We start from the raw sequence: 20356 nt of genomic DNA on the forward strand, positions 1-20356 counted from the left end.
TTTTAGCCGTGTTATTTTATCTGCACTACCAGCAACAATACAATGAAGTCTCGTTATTGGCAAATTCATTCCAACAGGCTAGATGCAAATACGTGAGAGAATCGAGATGTAACTCCAAAAACACAAAAGGCTGAATACTTTACCAGTTGCTGAAGAAAATAAATCTTCATAATTTCTTCAGATTAAAAAAAAAATCTTTAGAAAAAAAAGAGTGTGTGCTTAAGACCGCACGACAGAAGTGAAAATTTCTAGGATGCTCGTTACTGAGTTTAAGTAATATGTAGGTACTTACCTATTCTATAAAAAATATATCATTATGGATGATAGTATCTACTTGGAGGAATAAGGAGCAAGGCATAAATAATTAATATTATTTAAATCCAATGCTGTTTGTAAATAATAAACATCAAAAATCTGTATTTTTTAATAGAAACTGCAAATACGTCCGCTTTTAGAGATACACTCTGGCAAAATTTGTGAGGTTAGGTTTGGATGTTTAAGTTTGATTTTCTTGACGATGATATTGAACACAACACAAGTTTTCATAGCAATACTTTGTATTATGATAATTTGTCCATTTTCCTCTTCACATTTTGCTACCTAGATGAATTGTTGAAGCCACATAATTGAGAATTACGTAGGTATTAAATCTTACGTTCATCTGTAAACTTACAATATTTGTCGTGTCTTTATCGTTTGTATTATTTCACGAGTGAAAATAAGCCTGACGGAATAATAAATTCAACCCACAATATATTTTCAAAAAAAGCCGGACATTTTAATGACAGTAGCCAGCTTTTTTCTGAAATATAATGTGGGTTGCATTTTAAATTACGTCAGGCTTATTATCACTGGTGAAATATCCTGTATATATATACAGTTACTCCTGCAGCTCTGCACTGAGGTCAGTCAGGTCACAACACTCACCCAAAAAATTGTATGTGCATATTTTCTAACCTTGTCGAACAAAAAGAACAATTTTGAAAAAATTAGTCAACTGAATCGTAATTAGTGCTCACTGTGCATCCTGGAGACACTTTTCGAATGTCAGTTCTTGGGAATAAGTAAGTCATCTCTATTTCTTTGAAATACATATTAAAAAATTATCAACAACACGACTACAATTATTGAGAAAGAATATGAAATTATTAAGTCTCCTGTTGGCTAAATCTAAAGATCTAACTTTGTTAAGAAGTCTTAAGCTGGAAGTGTAAACAAATATTGCTGTACAGATTTTATCTCCCTTCTATTGGCATTAAAATAAATACAATCTATAAATTTTAATTATTTAAAAATAACATAACCTAACATTTACACACAATTCACTTTTTTAAAGAGTGCAATTATTCGTAGTCAAAAGTTTCTGTATTTTTCCTGTAAATGAGATGCTAGTTATGAAAAAAATGAAGAAAACTGATTTCTCGGGAACACCAAACAGATTTCTTTTGATTTACATTTGTGATACGAAATTGTCGTTCTCTTCTCTCTTCTCTTTAGTGTGAATTTACACAATTCAGTAACAAAATGTCCGTAGCGATTAAATTTTGTACCAAGTTGGTACCTAGACCATTCGAAAAGATCGAAGTTTTTTAAATGACAATTTCAAAAATCGTAGCACAATCGCAGTTAAGCTATGTTTTCTGTTTGTTGTTGTAGACGCGTATTTTAGTCTGAACTTTCTTTGTTACTACGTATCTACAGGAATTAGATTAGTTCCAAGAGTGACCCTCGAGGGACACCAGGTGCAACGTACCGAATAGAAGACTATTTTACTATATTTAAAACTTCGACGTAATGAATCGGATCAGAGTTGAAGAACTTGTACCGTGGTTGATTCTGACGTTTGAGTGAGGTAATACCGTAGTACCAAATGTGACTGGGATAGTAACGTGTTTTTTATGTATGGGTAGAAATCATTCTAGTCCAGTCGTAATTCTTATTGTTTTCTGTAGTTGGTGTCCAGTAAAAGATAGAGCAGGTCTGAGGGCCTCCATGCGAAGTTCCGCCGACGGCTGACCGGATGCCTTGAGTCATGAAGACACCGCATCCACTCACCGAAACCAACACTCCTACTTTCTTACGCTTTTAATTCTCACAGTTAAAAAAACTCCACTTGTATCACGTAAGGCACGACGCAACCTCCTTTTTATCAATTAGGCATCGCTCATTAATGGGCAAATTAGAGGACATGAGACCTTATTAATGGGTACCGTATTGAGTCCTGCCGTGACGTCAACGGTACGCTCATTAGACATGCACTTTGGTTCGGATAGGCTTGAATTTTCGAGATAATAAGCCAGGCTGTGGTGTATCGTCGAGTTTTTTCCTCGTCGACAGAACGTTCAACTTGCAGCGAATTTAATAAAAATGTTAAATATTCAGATGTATGCACCCCGCCAGATAGACGATTCCGCTACAGATGCCTAATGGGTGTTAAAAAATAGCCTTGCACACAGATTGAGCATTAGCGAAGGGCGATGATGACGTTTTTTGACGTCCTTCCGGCGCAGCGCCGCTAATGACGTCGTGCACTGCGAAAATTGTGTTGTAAATTTTGAAGTCTCGACGGGAAAAGTGGCGTGAAATAGTTTATAATTACCGAAGTTATCCAGGTCCGATCTCGGAAATTAGGAATTAGTCGAGCTTTTGCCCTTTGAGACGAACTCGATGCGTATCTTGGTTGAATAGTAAATGTTATAATTTGCACAAAAACGATGTCTAATCGTATCACGCGAACCAATTAAGTCGAATTTCGAAATTATAACGTTTTTTCATCGTGTTAAGCAGATGGCGAGTAACGACCCTCACTTCGAGTCGACGAAAAAATCGTGAAAAACAGTTTTTTCGATTTTTTTCGAGATTTTTCGATCCGCCGATCTGTTCCCAGGGTAATACATCATCGGACGCCTTGTTCGGGGGTGTTTCGAACCTCACAAAAAATTATACAAAAGAACTTAATTAGCCAAGGAAACAACTGCTTAGACAGTTGGACCGAGGTTTTTAATAATATGAGGCTATAAAATCTCATTATGAGGGATTTTGTTACTACCTGTCCGGACAGGCACATCTGCTTTTCCATGCAATCGGTGTTGCTCCTGTCATTTCGGAGATAATCACATTATTGCCTGAATAAATGATGTGACGTGTGCCACATTGTTCCATGGTAATTAAAACCGAAGTTTTTTGTTAAAAAAACCATCAAAAAGTAATAACTCTAAAAATGAAATGTTTGGTACCACAGATAAAGTATTCTCAAAATAAACAAATAAAACTGTAATTACCTCTTGTGAAAGATGTTAAATTGGGATTGATGATCGCCGTTTCGTTTTAATATAAAAACAAACAACAGATTAAAAATAAGTGAAGAAGGGACAAAAATGAGGGCCAGGATTGTTTCTCGTCCTGATAAAAATACAGACTTGCTGAAAAGAAAATAGCCGAGAAAATAGCTGAAATCGTGTTTTTTCGTCGGTGTCGTCTTGCACATGCACATCTGTTTTGTTTTGTTGTTTTTTTTTCACATTTGGCAACACGGTGTCTGGAAACTTAAAATAGCAATAGATCCTTTCTCGCGGCATTCACCGAGCAGCAGAGACCTGTAAGACGACTTTTATTCTTGTTTGTGTTAATTGTCTAATCGTCAAGCACAAAAGAATTTATCGATTCTCGGGTTTACTCTGTCGGAAAACATTTCAAATATCCAGTCGTGAAAGAGAAAGAGGACAAGGCGGTATTTTCAAGACATTTTATTTAGGAACGGACGCGTATTTCAATTCGAAGAATTTCTTTAAATGTTGTTTATAAACACCCGCCAATTATTGTCGTGGGCACTTTTTATTCGGCCCGAGATATAAAACTGTATCGGTCATCATTCACCCGGCTTGGCAAAAGTGCAGTTTTCGACCGGACAGAATTGATAAATATGTATTTCGACCGATTTTCCTACGCCTCCACCCCCGAAAAGCGCTCTATTTTGAGTGGAAAGTCGCGAGGTGTCGAGCTGGGGCCCCTCTAGGCGTTTCAACCTTGATTGGAAAAAGTGTACAGTAAAGAGCAGTGTTTATGACAACTCGTCGGGGACATTTTGCCCCCTTATAAGCCGACTTAGACCCGCATCTGCCCCTAATAAATAACACACGCTGCAGTTTGTATAAAATGTCGCCACACTTAATTACAACGAATGGAGTTCATAACGCTGTTCGATTTGCATAAACTAATTATTATTTATCGTACCATGTCTTAAGTACGGAATAATTACATCTGACTCTATCTAGATAACCTATTTCCGTTACGTTCCTTCCTTTACGTCGCAGATAAGGGTGGACTTGGGGCGAGTGCGATTCTAAGAGAATTCTTCGCCAGAATCGACGGCATTTAGCAACTATTGGACCAACAACGATGTTAAAAAAACAAAAGTGAACTTGACATTGCCGACATCTCTCTAAATTTAGCAACAATTACGTAATATTTTTTCCAACACCTTAGAACATCTACAATAGCGATGTCTCCACATAGTCGTCGATATTTCCCTGACTGTCATCGAACTTTTTCAAATTAATCTTCGATCCCGTTACACTTTTTAACATCATCCGTATAAATAGGACAAATTGGCTCACACTTGCTTAACTAAGTCAAATGGAACTCCACTTACCCAAAATCTTGTCTTTGACATGATTCTCGTAAGTCACTAGAATTCTTCAGTTGTCACATTTGATTTCACTCGACGCGGCGCGAGTCCTGATGGTTGAAAGTTTCACCGACACTCATCTTGTCACAAAAATAGTATTTATTTTGTCGAAAAAAATCACATCGTAATGAATCGTGTACCGTTCACATTTTCAGTTTACACTCGAAGATTCTCAAGGGTTAAAAATTTTCAGCGATTTATATTTAGCGAATTACAAACTCGACCTCTTCTAAGTGAGATATAAATATATCGTGTCTGTTTTCTGTACTACTTGTTTTGCTTCATCAAAATTATTCTATTTCAGGTGTCAGTACAATTGTGTAAAATATTCAATTCAGCACTCACCTAATTAAAACTATTGATTGATTCGAGTTTTAATTACCGGAGTTAACACATCCTGTAAGACTATTTACATTGCGGTGATTGATGCGGTCGGCGGATAATTACAGATTCCTGTTTTTCCAGACAGAAAGTGCCACGTAATCTGCATAATATATTAATAATAAATCGGGACGAGTTTACATCCATCGAGTGGACTTATCGCGAAAATGTGCACTGAATGAACGGACAATCGTCGCTTTTAGAGCGTCGCCAGGGAATACTGGTGCCGACAGTGGCGGGAGGCATCGCGACGCTTGTGGCGGCGTGAGGCACTGGTCGGATTTAGATTTCTTAGCGCTACTCTCCATGTTTTGAGTGAATTCCGTCTCCTCGTACTGTGTCTATGAACTCTGAAGAGGTTCCGAATAATGTGACCGCCGGTTGATCGATAACGAGCATGACAACAGTTTCGCGACGTACTGTACTCCTTCGACATTAGCTCTGATAAGCTTTGCACTTATCGCAAACAGACGACACAAAAAATCTTCACGTTAACTTCCGACACGGTTGTGATTTTTATAAGTAGATAATTGTATATTTATTTTGCTTTTTATAATCTTCCACGTATGTTATGTTTATTTCCGCCAACCGTCAACAGTTTTTCTCACGGTGGACACTCGACAGAAAATGAAAGACGTGTGTGTAAGCTTTTTATTAAATTAACAACATAAATAGATCACTGTTACTGAAAAATATTATAATTTGTAATTTCAAAAGTCGTAATACAACACTGTAAAAAAAATAAAATTATTTTTTTTCTATCAACGTAACTACGAATCCTGCTGATCGGGAATATCGTACAAATATGTGGAGTACGAGGGAGTCGCGTTGGATCCCGAATTTGAACAATTCACGTTTGAACCGTCAGATGGCAGAGGCACCGGCAAAGGTCTGGCGGGTTTTCTCGGCCTGTACGTCCCCCTCGTTCCTGTATTCGGAGGTCCTGTGGGTTTCAACCGAGGACGTCCGGGTCCTCTGCGGACCGCCGGGTTTGGCGTTTGACCGCTGCTCGTGGTCATCCCGAGAGGTACGTTCAGGAAATTACTCGAGATCGGAGTGCTCAAGTTCGACTGGTTGTTTGATGAGAACTCGTTGTCTGAAACAAACACTGAATATGTTGCACAAAAAAATTAAAGGGCACACAAAACACAGGATACGGACCAGACGTTCATTCAAAACCTTGCGACCTATGGTGCATACGTGCAAAACATTATAACATTCGTGCCGAAATCGGTTCGTTCAGCTCTTTTTCACCAGTTTATTCCAGAACTATTGTTTTAACTACAACTGTAAACGGACCATCTATAAATCTAAATCTAGAAATACGAATAGTTTGACGGACGACTTTTTTCAAAATATAAACTAACCTTGAATTTGTTAACATCGTTAACATGGTTACACATTTTCGAAAACAATAAAAAAATGTGCCATTTATACTAAGAATAACTGCCAACAGTTTCCTAATCTCTTTCAACGAAAAAAGTATATTTTTTAATATTACATTACACAACGTGTCTCCGAAATAAGTACATACATTTTAACCAGTAACAGATCTCGTCAAGAACAACAAAACTGTTATGTACAATTTTTTCGAAATATATTTTTCATTTCAGTATTTTACCCCTCCATAAATTAATGAGCCGTCTATTTACTCGTATTTTCTAGTTATTTGATCCAATGACAGTGACCGTAATAGTTCTTTTTTTTTAAATCAGCACAAAACATTGTGTTTTTAGAATAAAGTTTTTTCGCTCCGCGGCCGAGGTAGAGACACGATGATTACATTTTCAGTTAGTTTTATACCACGCCAAAAGGCAGGTGTTTGCGTGTTGATTTTGTGATTTAAGTTAAAATTTTGTGAAAACGGCGCGTTTATTTTCAAATAGTGAATACTTAGATGTTGCGTTGGTGTATGGTGAAGTGTGCGGGAGTCCTTCTTGAGCCCAGAGAATTTCCCTGGGACTTCTTCTGGGGGTACATGAAGGAGAATTTCATGAGAATTTTTACGGGTTAGTGCACTAATTTTTGGGAGTCATCTTAGGTATGGGTGATTCATTAGGGTCAGGTTAAAATATTTATTATTAAAATTGCTTTCATTTAATATCTAGAATATGATTCTTTTTTTTCTTTTCCATCCTTATCATTATTATTGGTCACAGTAACGGGCGCAGCAGTTAGCCGCTGTGCATAAGTTAGCAAAAAACAAGTGAAAGTTTTCTTGCATTTGTTTCTTCTTCCTCGCTTATCAGCATCGGTGAAGCAAATAATCTCCATAGGCGGGTAACGAAATTTGTGCCAGATCTTTCAATAATTTTAATTGGATAACTTCAAAGTTTAGGAAAAAATATATTTAAATATATTGTTTCTATTAACGAGTTCCATTACCAGTTAAAATACATACTTATTTCTGAGACACCTATATTTTTAGGAGTCTAAAAACATACATATTCGAATTAATATCATTTAGATTTAGATGATATAATATACAGTGTAAACATAAAGTTTGGAACAAAATTCATAATAACATTATGTAATGCTCGGACAGGTCGATTTTATTTAAAAAAAAATGCCATCATGTGACGTGCAACTTTTTAAAATTACATCATTGATTTTTGCGCAGTGACGGCATCACCAATATTTTTAAATGACAACCCCCGCTTTTTTCTTCTTTTTCTGATAGACCTTCCTAATACCTAAACGACGTATGGAAAAAATTGGTACCTTAAATAAGAATTTTTTTGAGAAAATGACAAATTTTACTTTTCATGTATTTTTTTGTGGGTTTATTTAAAATAGAAGATTTATTTTAATAAATGAAATAATTTAGAAGATTAAATTTTATTGTTAACCTTACACGTTTATTTGTTCTTGATTGAGGTCAATTAAAATTTTTACATTAAAAATTAAATTAAATTTTTGAAGGAAAATTTGTCCTTTTCTCAAAAAAATTGTTATGTAAGATACCAATTTTTTTCATTCATCCTTTAGGTAAAATAGTAGGAGAGTCTATTAGAAAGAGAAGAAAAAAGTGGGGGTTGTCATTAAAAAAAAATGGTGATGACGTGATTGCCCAAAAACCAGTGACGTCATTTAAATAAATTGCATGGATGGCATTTTTTAAAATAAAATCGATGTGTCCGAGCGATTATCTTAAAAACATCACATAACACTATTATGAATTTTGTTCCAAACTTTATGTTCTCACTGTATTATATCGTAGTGGACGATTAAAAAAAATTCTAGAAAATTTTTAAATTCTAAATAAAGTTGGCTCTTTGAATATGTTGGAATTAGGTTCGCGCATCGAGGTTTGTACAATATTTTTTGAAACGAACATTAACATTTTTAAATTATTACCCAATGGTTTCCAAGTTAGTGAATAGATGGCGCTCGCCCAAGTGTCAATCGAATTAACAACCATTTATTTTCATTCTTCCGAAATTTTCAACATCCAAAATGGAGAAATGACGTTTTGTAAACCAGAGTTTGTTATTATCAAGTCAAATTATTTTCTGAATGCCAGTGCTTTTTGGATGATTTTGAAGCATGAGTGCGCGAAATCTACGTTCGCGGTTAACTGTTGCGTTTGCGAAATGTCATTTTGAAGTTAGTGAGTTCAAAAAATAGTTTTAATCATGTGTCCGAGAAGAGTAAAAATACATACATACATAGTTTTTTACATTTTAAATGACAAGTCCATGTTTTGATGCGAGTGGGAATGAGCAACACATTTTTGAAAACTCCTCGAAAGCTCTTCGAATCCGTATCGATAAGTGCATCAAATCAATTTCCGAGTTGGAGATTTATTTGTCTGGATTATTAAACGACCGCGACGAGTACGTTTAATTAAACCACAAATCAATCGTAAAACTTTTTGATTTATTTATTTGCGACCGGATATTTTAATTTACGTCGAAAACATTGGCTGTAATTTTGGAAATTTTAATTAACGGTCGAACATCCTGGTCGCACGGTCCAGGAAAAATACATTTGCCAACTTAATTGCACCGTTTACAGTTAGATATTTAATTGACAATCGAGTTGAAAATAAAACCGATCGAATCGAATATTTCCAAGTCATAATGTCCACGATTTGTATTGTAATTAAAGAGAACCGTTCTAATCAAGACGCACGTATAAATGCATCTGGCGGATATCCTCACGGAAACCCTTTGAAAACAAATCTATTCAGAGCATTGAAGATCACAGTATAAAAAAAATTGTCGAGCTGCTTCTTCAATGGCGGCCGCGAACAGGAATTTTGCGGAATTTCGTACTATTCAAAAAGAGAAAAACTTACCACCGTTGGTATTCGTAGATGAAGCGCTGTTATTTGTTCGTCCCAAGCTTGACATCCTGCGAGAACCGCGAGGTCGTCCCCGCCTCGAACCTCCTCGTCCCGGAATCCGCGGCTTTACCGTTGAACCATACACGTTATAAACAGTATATTCTGCGGAGGAATCACATTATCATTATTACATAATAAAAAAAGGATGCAATTTACTGTTAGTAATTGGAGAATCTTCCTCGCCGTAACCACTTTCTGTCGCCATATCGTCTGTCAGCACGTCAGGAGAGTTCACGCTGTGAGGACTGCTTGGCCCACTGTCCACGGTGCTGCTCCAGTCTTCGACGTTCGCCTCCTGGTTGCTGTCCGACTTGCCTTTCTTCATCTCGGGAACGGCGGGAATCGTCTGGAAAACCGCGTCTCTCGTCTCAACCGCAAATTCGAAATCGTCCCGAACTTACCTTGAAAGCCAGCGCGTGCTTGCGCTTCTTCTCGACTTCCTTGGCGTCGTCGCTCGTTTTGTTGATGTCGACTCTCAACTTCTCAGCTGCAAGAAACTTTAACTTAAGAAGAAATTTAATTTTTAACTCGGATCTCACATCTGTGAATCAACTCGGCGTCGTCCAAGAGTAACGAAACGACCTCTTTCGGTTTCAGAGTGTCCGGTTTGAAATTGCCCCCGCTAATGACTAGTTTTTGGATCTGAAACGACGATTTTCGAATAAATGGGGCGGCAAATGCGGAAACTTACTTCGCTTTTTTCTCTCGCCCTTTGTAGGATTCTCTCCTCGATTGACCCTTTGCAAATGAGTCTGTAGACTGTGACTTGCTTGGTTTGGCCAAGTCGGTGAGCCCGGTCCATGGCTTGCTGGTCCACAGTCGGATTCCAGTCGCTGTCGTAGAAAATTACCTAAGAGATGAATAGGAAAGTAGAGCCATTCAGCACGGACTGTTTTAATCAAGCGTTGTCGACAAGGGTTTAATGTCTCAGCAGTTACGCCCCCGATGAAAGGAGATAATTGCGAGGGTGGCCGTCGGAAGAGGCGACCGCTCTATGATCCTCGATATACGATCCTACACGTGCGAGCGGCAGGAAGTGGCACGGAACTACTCTGTATATCCGGTATATTATGCAAGAACAATCTCGGTTTTTAAGAAGTGCTTTTCAATACGCTTGTTATGTGATACCGGCTGAAGCTGAACTCCAATTCACTCCTGCTATTATGCAACATTTGTATTTATCGTGATCCTGGAAAAGGCTTGACGAAATTTTCAATCATTTGTATGTCACAAACCAAAAAACTTTTATAAGAAAATTTTTTTGTCTATGACTTCTCATCTCATCACCAATTACCGTTTTTTTTCCAAACTTATTTCAGAATTACCCTGTATATACAGGATATTTCACGAGTGATAATAAGCCTGACGTAATTTAAAATGCAACCCACATTATATTTCCGAAAAAAGCTGGCTACTGTCATTAAAATGTCCGGCTTTTTTTGAAAATGTATTGTGGGTTGAATTTATTATTCCGTCAGGCATATTATCACTCGTGAAATACCCTGTATAGTTTTATATAATATAAACGATAAAGACACGACAAATCTTGTAAGTTTACAGATAAATGTAGGATTTAATACGTAATTCTCGATTATGTGGCTTCAACAATTCATCTACATATTGGAAAAAATTGAGTAGTAAAATGTGAAGAGGAAAATGGACAAATTATTATAATACAGGGTATTGGTATTGCTATGAAAACTTGTGTTGTGTTCAATATCATCATCAAGAAAATAAAACTTAAACATCCAAACCTAACCTCACAAATTTTGCTAGAGTGTACCTCTAAAAGCGGACGTTTCTATTGAAAAATACAGATATTTTATGTTTATTTAAAAACAGCATTGGACTTAAATAATATTAATTATTTATGCCTTGCTCCTTATTCCTCCAAGTCATCAATAATGATATATTTTTTACAGAATAGGTACATATTACTTAAAATCAGTAACGAGCATCATAGAAGTTTTCACTTCTGTCGTGCGGTCTTAAGCACACACTCTTTTTTTTGGTCAGATGGGGTGCATAATCGCTAACGAATGTTTACCTGTTTTCAGGAATTCGATTGATTAATAGACTAATTACGATCGATCACTTCGCTTCACACATGTAGCACGCACAGTTCCAGTGACGAATTAAAATTCAATTCTTCTGAGAATCTGATTATAAATCAGTAAGTCAATCGACAAGGCAACAAGACTTGAATAAAACTAAATTTCAATTTATGTGTCAATGTGTTTATTGTTTAATTTTCTAAGCGACAAGTTGCGCCACACTATTTAATTTGCTCGGTTTTAGACAAAATTAAATCCATTGTTGAGGCAACTGGATCAAAATAAAATCGATAAGTTCATTTGTTAACGTAGTAGGGCAATCGACCCGGTTGGCAACAAAAAAATCGAAAAAACCGGCCCTGTTGGAAAATGTATTAAGTGCGATTATTTCGGTATCTTCTTTTCCCATTTTCCTGCCTTGCTAGACGGTTTCGCAAAATTCATTGCTGAGTTTGTTCCGGCTTACTGAACCGGAAGAAACAATTCGACTGTGCTAGAGATAAGTCTGTTGGAGACTACTTTTCTTAGCCAGAAAGTTAAATAGATTCGCTGCACGTTCGTCTATCGGGTCTTGGACGCATAATTAACGAAATATTCGTCAATAACGCCTTTCTCACGCCTCCGATCGTTGCATTTTATAGCTCGATAAGTCGGTTAAAACAGAATGGAATTTGTCGCGTATTTCCTACAACATGAGACAAATAGTAATATTTTACGGCAGCGGCGCGCCGCAGAAACTCCTCATCGCCAAATTAACCATTTGATCTTTGCAAAGAAAAACAAACACACACATACAAAAAATTCTGACCGTTTTCGTAATTACGAGCTCGACGTGTACGTTGTGCAGTAGAATTTACGGGACAAGCGGCGATATTTCACAGCGCCGCGCGCGACCCCCGAAGTCACCCCTTCGAGTTCTTCTAAAAATGATTTTCGCTCCCGACCATCGGCACTTTCCGGATTAATTAAATTCGAAAGTGGTGTTCAAATCGAGCCGTCGGAACATTTTTGCGTTTGTCGAGGTGTAATTATAGCGACGCCACTGAGCAACGGATGCGTTGTCCACGTACTCAAACAAACATGCTGGGAGAACCGCGTTGAAAGGTTCTCAGCAAATCCGTAGCATACGTCAGGGCATTCCGCAGTATTCACAGACCACTAACAGGTAGCATACAATGAGCATACTAAATTCGAACAAAAAATGCTCAGACGAATTTCTTTTTGAAGCGGTATGCAAATAATCGGCTATTTTTCGCACAAATAAAACGCCGTTGGGGACATGTATATTTTTCTTATTGTGAAATCTCCTAGTCGCAAGTTCAATTTTATTTGTGTGCGAATCGACCATGGTAGCGAATTTGGAATTTCCGAAAATTTCAATTACCTACATTTTAAAAAAGGAAACGGAAACTGTTCAAATCAACAACAATAAACATTGCGGTCATTAAGAAAGAATTGCGTACTAGCCGCGACACCGAAAGCGGCCATTTAAACCGTCCTTAATGTACATTTGAAATTTAAATACATGTTATTTTGATTAAAAATCGTCACGCCCTACATTTCCCCATTTACTTATCGATCTAGATACAACAGAAATCTAGTTACGTACGTACTTTTAAATCAGACTTTGCGTCAGATAAAACTTTTTTTTTAAACGGATCAAATCGTTGGTGGCTACACTTAAGTCATTCACCCTATATATGTGGTTCCAGTCTTGCTTCCTTTACATAACAATTCGAATCGTTACGTACGCTATTATTTAAAGCAAGTCTCAACATGCAGGAAGAACAATTACAGTGCAAATAAATGTGAACACACTCTTTAAACAAATTCAACCTCGTAAATCCGAAATATTTAATTTGTCGAGACCTTGAAGTCTCGAAGATCACCGCTTTGTCTGGTATAATTTGTACACCACGATTCCCAATTTTTTCTGCATGTTTACCAAAAACCTAAAATCTCAAATTTGTCCTCGATTCACCAAACAACAAACTCTCAAAACTCTCAGATTCTTTATACATATTATTTATTTATTTATTTATTCGACACCAAAGTAAAATTCATTACCGGTCCCTTAATTTAATTGTTTCTGTATCTCTAATAACTCCTTAGATCACACTGCGCGCTTCGTACATTTTTTTAGAACTGAATTTTTTGTAATAAAAATAAAAACAATGCATAGTCCCGGTAACAATTCGAATTATGACGTCATCCTGATGTTATGTCGATGTGATCGATACCATCGAAAATTCAATGTGAGATGATTTAAAAAAATAAATTACAATGCTGAAAAATCTTTTCAGTGCCGTGGGCAAGGCCGTATACGGTGGTATCTATAAAAATGTACAATGTCAAAGAGGGCGCCCTCTTTCGTACACATCTGAAACTAAAAATGACCGAGATTACGAGTCATTTTTTTTCGAATGTTTTACTGCTTTCATCAAAAAAATATACCAATCATATGTTACACAATTATGAGAATATAATAATTACTATTAATTAACATCACTTGTATAACTGCGACGTCCTCTTTGTTACATTATTGAATAAATACTATTTTAATTTATTTAACAGAGACATACTCCACCACCCAAATTATTTTACATTTGTATTTGTTATTTTTACGCCACTGCATTAAGTCTCTCAGAGTGTCGTTATAGCAGCGCTCGTGGAAAATCATTATGCGTACGCGGCGGTAGTTATACGAATAATAATCCCTTCCAAATTCAACAATTAATTAAACTGAACAACCAGTTTGTGTTATCATTTACTTAGTACTAAGTTTACTTACGGTATCAGCAGCTGTCAAATTAATTCCTAGACCTCCAGCTCTTGTGGATAGCAAGAAAACAAATATGTCCGTTCTCGCTTGGAAGTCTGCCACCATATCTCGTCTTTCGGAAATTTTAGACGAACCATCGAGACGCATATATTTGTGGTGTCTGTGCCACATGTACTCCTATAATTACAAAATTAGAGAAAATTTAATGGAAAATGTGTAACATAAGTACTTCTAATAAATCGATCATTTTAGTCATTTGTGAGTAGATTAATACCCTGTGACCCTCTTCTTTTAGTCGCTTTAAGAGACCATCCAGTACTGACAATTTTCCAGAATCAGTTACCAAGGTTTCTTTGTCTGGAATTAGAGAAATTGTAAAAATCCCGACTTATCTAGATTTAATTTGCAATTCTACCTGGAATGACAATGTAAGACCAGCCCTTCAAAGGCCTGAGCACATCGATCGCGTTTGACGGTTGCGGATAAAGACTCTCCGCGGATTTGTAAACGCATTTGATTCCTGTCGCCGCCGACCAATAGTGATTAAGAGAATTGTAAGTAAATTCGTTGTGGTGGCGTTGACTGAGCCAAGCTACTCTCCGCGAATAGCAATATAACTGAGGAAAAGTACTCGTCACCTACGATTAAAAATTTTAATACGTTGCGTTTTACACCCTGACCTTAACCTTAGGCATTGTGCAGAACAAGAATGCAGGTAAATCAGTTAATTCACATTTTCTTATGTGAGGAATGTCTTTGTATCCTGCCACTTCGCCTTCCAACTTCTGACAACAAAAATGCGTTAATTAAATGTAATGAATCAATTAAGCGACTCACAATTTCTTCAATAAGAGGAGATTCATCTGTGACTACATCAATAATGGCGTCTTCTTCAGTAGCAAGAGCATTTTTACATCGAATATTTCTGTGTTCTACTGTTTCTGACATGGGATAATAATACTGATCTGAATGAGTGTAGAAAACGCGACTCCCACAATTTTTTCTTGTAAATATCAACTCTGGCAACACACAACTACTTTTAATATTCACACTGTTCAATTTAAACTCGTCACTCATGCGAATTGAAGGTGCAGCAGAACCTTCATTCCAAAATTTTCTACGATACAGGACTTCGTCAGCATTTTCCGTGTTGTAATAATGAGTCCATCTGAAATTACGACTGTTGAAAAGTAAAATTTAACATTTAATACACTATACCTCGTCTTCACGTCTCCCCGCAGAATCATATGCATTTCATGAAACGATATATTTAAAGCTAGACAAATACTAAATATAGTGTCGTTAAAATTATTCCTAACAGCATCAGTAATGTACTTGGGAGTAAATAAAAAATACTTTTGAAGTTTCAAAAACAACTCTGCCCTCACGTTTGCGTCGTATATTAAATACGGAATTCGGAACACACACGGTGTAACGTGAATCGGTGATTTCGCATCTCTCCTTTCAAACAATTCAGGATGATTGCATACCTGTAACACTTTCTGTATAAATGTGAACGTTTACAACGAAACTGATACCTTTCTAAATTGCATGACTAAGTTCATTAAGTTTGAAGTAAAGTTTTTGTCGACTGTGTGAGAATCGCCTCCGCCGACGCTGTAATGAAGCAAATCTTCAATTTTGATTTTTTGTTTGAGCGCCATGTACAAGAGCTGTTGCCTGGTGGTCAGAGGGCAATACACCATAACTTCGATTTTGTCTGAAAGCTCGTTTTCGACGTCTTTTTTTATCCTTCGCAACATGAATGGTTTCAGAATCATGTGTAATCGGGAGAGATGCTCTAAAAATTGTCTCGTTACAAAACAATACATGTTCAATTATAACGTAATTAGAGTTGGCGTTCGATTAACATTATTTAACACCATTATCTGAGAAATTCATAATGGTTACTGTGCGTCGAATGTTTTGGATTTAAACTAGCATTTAATTTGCATTTAAATGACAGTTGTCATGAAGCAAAGACGTGCCTTCAATCGACCACAGCATATTTAGATTATATTCTTGATCATCGACAAATTATTATACAATTACGACTACCAACATTTTCATCATTAACCATAAGTACTGTGCCTTCAAATTCGCAATTAGAGTGGGTTTTGATTTTACATATTATGAAGTTGGCAACATGCAATTTTTAGAGGCACAGCAGTGACCTTGGCAGCACAATACACGTATTTAAACGTCTATTACCAATCGTTAATAGACAAAATATATAAATCACAGCCTACTCTAATTCCGAATTTATTTGAAGGCACGGATCTGTTGTGGAAATAAATATTAAAAAAAAACCCCAACTCCAATTATGTACTTCAATTCTTATAAAATCTATGGACGTACTTTCATCAATTCCCGTTTTATTTTCTGCGTGACTCTCTATATCTTTTGAGAACCACTCGTTAAATTCTTCGTGCGAGTCAAACAGAGTTGGCATAATAAAATGTAATAAGGCCCAAAGTTCTGCCATACTGTTTTGTATTGGAGTACCACTGAGGAGGAGTCTATTTCTACAGCTAAAACCTAACAGTGTCTTCCATCTCATACTACTGGTACTTTTAATAGCTTGAGCTTCATCCAGAATCATGTATTGCCATTTAATCCTGTTGAAGTATTTGATGTCTGTGATCACGATTTGATAACTGGTGATTACAATATGGAAACTAGCGTCTTTAGTGTAGATATCTTTTTGATCCCAGAATTGTCGTAAAATCTTCCTTTCCTATAATTATCGGGTTTAGTAAAGTTTATTTAAATGAATTAAACCAATTACATTGGGGTTCCCCCAATACGGAACAACTTTAAAATTGGGAACAAATTTTGCTATTTCTTGTTGCCAATTATGTAAAGTAGACGCTGGTGAGATTATTAGAAAAGGTCCCCAAACCGCTGTAACAAACGTTATGAAATCTAGTGACACAACTCTCCAATTAACTTACAATATCTTTCAGCAATGTGACATAAAAACGCAATACTTTGTACAGTCTTCCCTAAACCCATTTCATCTGCTAATATACCGCTGATTCCCTGAGCGTACAAGTTGGCCAACCAGTTCATCCCCCTCAATTGATACCCTTTCAGTTTCCCTTGGAAAATGGCCGGTTGTGGCTGTTCTCCGTCGATAGAATTCACGTCAACCGCTGACTTCGCCTCGATATCGAAATGTCGAGTTCTCGCCCTCTCGTTTTGGAACGCTTCTTGCGCGTTTCTTTTCGCTTTATCTTTCATCGTCTCGCTGTCGTAATCGTCGATAGTGACCAGTCTAGGATTGCGTTCTTCATCCAGTTGGCTCAGGATGCGCAATTGTTCTTCCGGCGATGCTTTCCCTAATTTCTTTGACATAAAATGGGCGTAAAGCTCGGTCTGTGTGATCAAAAAGTTCAATTTTCTTTGCTGCCTCTTGGCCTCGACCAGTTCGTGATCGATTTTTCTTTGTTCTTCTGCTTCTTTTTCCAGTCGCTTCTTCACCTCTCTGTCGAATCTTCTTGATCGCTTCCAGTATGCGATGTTTTCGCGAGACAATCGCTTCATGCGCCATTGTTGTTCTTTAACTGTTCGCGCCGATTGGAGCTACAACAGTAACAATAAGTCTGGGGGTTTTTGCATATGTTAAGATTGGCATTACAGCTTTCTGTCGGCCATATTTGAGACACTGCTGAGCAACTCGTCGACATTGAATCAACATTTCTTTATGTTTATTGATTTTAGAACGGTGTTGCTTCCCTATTTCTTTCTTTGCCATGTTCGTGAATATTTTTTTACGCTTTATCTTCATCATGTCCTCCCATTTCTTTCTAGATTCTTCATCTTTGAATTTCTTCATTTTCTTTTTGTTTGAACTGTGAGGTGTAGATATCTGATGTGATGTTTGGCTGACTGACTGTCCAAAATCTGAATTGACGTTCGAATCTTCGTCGAGATTTTGGAAGTCCATTACATTATCTAATGAGAGACCTATGCAGGGCTCATCCTAAAACAAAAATGTAAAAAAATGCTAAATTTAAATTAAAAATATTAACTACAGAGATATCCTCCAGAATTTCTGGTGGATAAAGAGGTGATTTTGAAGTTTCTTCTTTTATATGCCTTTTCTTAGCAGATTTGAGGGGTAGTGACTTCTCTATTTCTGGATATCTATCAATTTCACTCAATAAACCAGACCCATAATAAATGAACCGTTTAAAGTCAACCTAAAAATTAGAAAATCAATAAGTATGTCAATATACACTGAATCATGTACATCTTTAGCATTGCGTATTTGTTTTTGAAATGTGTGAAGTTTAGTTATATGTTTGTATTGTGCATCTTCTGGAGTACTGTCACCATTTTCTTGTAAAACTTCTGCAAGCCAGGCTCTTCTTTGAGACACGTGTTTCAAATTGTAATAATCTTTGGTAGAATGTGACTCTGAATCTAAAATACATTTTAATTAATAAAAAAAATTAGACTTCTCTTAACAATTTTCACAAACCTTTCAATAAATTGTCTAGATTATTAGAAATGTCAATAGAATCATCACTGTTGCTATTGTCATCTAGCTGCAAGTCAACTTCTCTAAGAAAATGATTTAATTGAATGGCTCTTTCAACACGTTGTACATGGATAGGTTTTGAAGGACTCCCGTTCATGTCGTGGTGTATTTTAGAATCGGTGTTATCTAAAAATATTGTTTAACGCACTTTCAACAAGACAAAATAACTGAAGTTAACCTACCATTTAAAACTTTGAACGTTTTTTCATAAATACTTCGGAAATTGTGTGCCATTTTATTGCCTTTAAAAATTTTGATAAAACTGAGTGTTTATTAACAAATATTAATTTTGGCTTCAATATTTTAAGATATTGTGAGTTTATCACATAACCTCACATTTTGGTTGTCGGACTTGTTTCCATTAGAGCAAATATGATAGAAGTATTGCGCGCATGTGCATAATAGTTTTTGAAAAAATCTAATTTTTTTAAATTTTAAATAATAGAAAATAAAATTTGGTTGTATTCAAGATTTTGTATTAATTGGTAAGTCAAGGTAACGGATGCAACTACATCTGCAACAGATTTTAAAAAGTAGAGTTTGAACGTTAATATTGCAAGTTTTTTGTTGTAAATAACAATAATACACTTAAATATTAATAACAATTTTCTTAGAGATCTATTAAACTACGAGTGCTTTAATAAATAGCCATAAACGACTCCAAATTGAATACAATAATAGACTATTACCTATCAGAGACGCAAATTCGAAAAAAGAATATAAAAAGAACATGTTACCAGAGATAACGTATGTTACGATCAGTAATCAGAAATGCAAGACGCAGGGCCACTGCTGTTGCAATTATTGTTTTAACTTTCGTATTAAAGCCGAAAGAACCAAAGTTTAGTTTTTCTAATATTATTTTTAAAACGTTTATTTATTATACATGTGTGATCTGTTAAATGAGAATCATATTTTGAAATACATGGTTCAAAGTGGTATAAATTTGTTGCTAAGCTTTTTCTTGGCTGAAACATTCTTTTAGTTACGATCTAGTAAATTAATACCTACTGCCATTGTCTCTTCAAAGTAATTAAAAAAAAAAGAAAAAAAAAACTCATTACATAACTTGTTTTTTTTAGTAATTTTGAAATTCCCCGAGGTGAACTTACTAGTTTCTTATCCAGTAATGGTCATTTTATCAGTTATCACTCAGGTTGAGTATAAAACAAGTTACAAATATATTTCACTATCACTACCGTGTCTAAAAATTGTGATTAAAAATCCTCCACCTACATACATTTCCTAACATTTTTATTCCAAAATACATTCTTTCATCATTATTCATTATCTAACAATACGATCATTAAGAGTATTTATTTTTATACAAAATTTAAACTCGTGAAAAATGCTTGGATTGGAAACAATGACTGATAGTTTGAATTTTAAGTTATTCAATGAATCAATTAAAATGATGTTTTCTCTTTACGCAATCATAATATACAGACTGTTTCCTAAAAAACGCCGCAAACCGTAATTCAGTTAGTCCGATTTTAATAAACAAAAAGGCAATAAAATGGTTGAAAAAAACATTACAAAATGGATAAATTTTTTATTT

The 20356-nt window shown here is 36.0% G+C and overlaps 2 protein-coding genes across 4 annotated transcripts in view; both read right to left on the bottom strand.

Moving 5' to 3' along the window:
* Positions 1-5278, bottom strand: part of Delta (neurogenic locus protein delta) — a 46177-nt gene extending 40899 nt beyond the window's left edge. For both annotated transcript variants that reach the window (XM_069060004.1, XM_069060005.1), the window contains exon 1: positions 4652-5278. The gene's annotated coding sequence lies outside the window, so the exon portion shown is untranslated. The remainder of the gene's footprint in view (positions 1-4651) is intronic.
* A 427-nt stretch (positions 5279-5705) lies between these two features.
* Ino80 (chromatin-remodeling ATPase INO80) lies at positions 5706-19176 on the bottom strand. Of its 2 annotated transcripts, none has more exons than XM_069060002.1 (21): positions 18981-19176; positions 18739-18924; positions 18508-18680; positions 18290-18457; positions 17893-18237; positions 17207-17837; positions 17041-17156; positions 16611-16989; positions 15791-16053; positions 15471-15742; positions 15090-15420; positions 14939-15037; positions 14668-14890; positions 14482-14609; positions 14262-14429; positions 10108-10266; positions 9956-10058; positions 9818-9903; positions 9573-9762; positions 9369-9518; positions 5706-6164 (listed from the first exon to the last, which is right to left on the bottom strand). In XM_069060002.1, exons 1-21 carry the CDS (start codon positions 19030-19032, stop codon positions 5839-5841), a joined length of 4548 nt encoding a protein of 1515 aa, XP_068916103.1. In that variant the 5' UTR covers positions 19033-19176; the 3' UTR covers positions 5706-5838. The 2 variants fall into 2 exon arrangements, with proteins under 2 accessions (XP_068916103.1, XP_068916102.1); XM_069060001.1 differs by having other exon boundaries at positions 18287-18457.
* Positions 19177-20356: the final 1180 nt, after the last annotated feature.

This window comes from Tenebrio molitor, chromosome X, assembly GCF_963966145.1.
Source record: "Tenebrio molitor chromosome X, icTenMoli1.1, whole genome shotgun sequence".
Classification (NCBI taxonomy): Eukaryota; Metazoa; Arthropoda; class Insecta; order Coleoptera; family Tenebrionidae; genus Tenebrio; species Tenebrio molitor.

Bases quoted from the DNA above. Each gene is read 5' to 3' on its own strand.
- Ino80 (XM_069060001.1), bottom strand. From the start codon at position 19,032: ATGGCACACAATTTCCGAAGTATTTATGAAAAAACGTTCAAAGTTTTA. The intron at 15,038-15,089 runs GTGAGTCGCTTA...TTTTGTTGTCAG, and splicing joins CTCCTCTTATTGAAGAAATT to AAGTTGGAAGGCGAAGTGGC. The intron at 14,891-14,938 runs GTTAAGGTCAGG...TTTTAATCGTAG, and splicing joins TGTTCTGCACAATGCCTAAG to GTGACGAGTACTTTTCCTCA.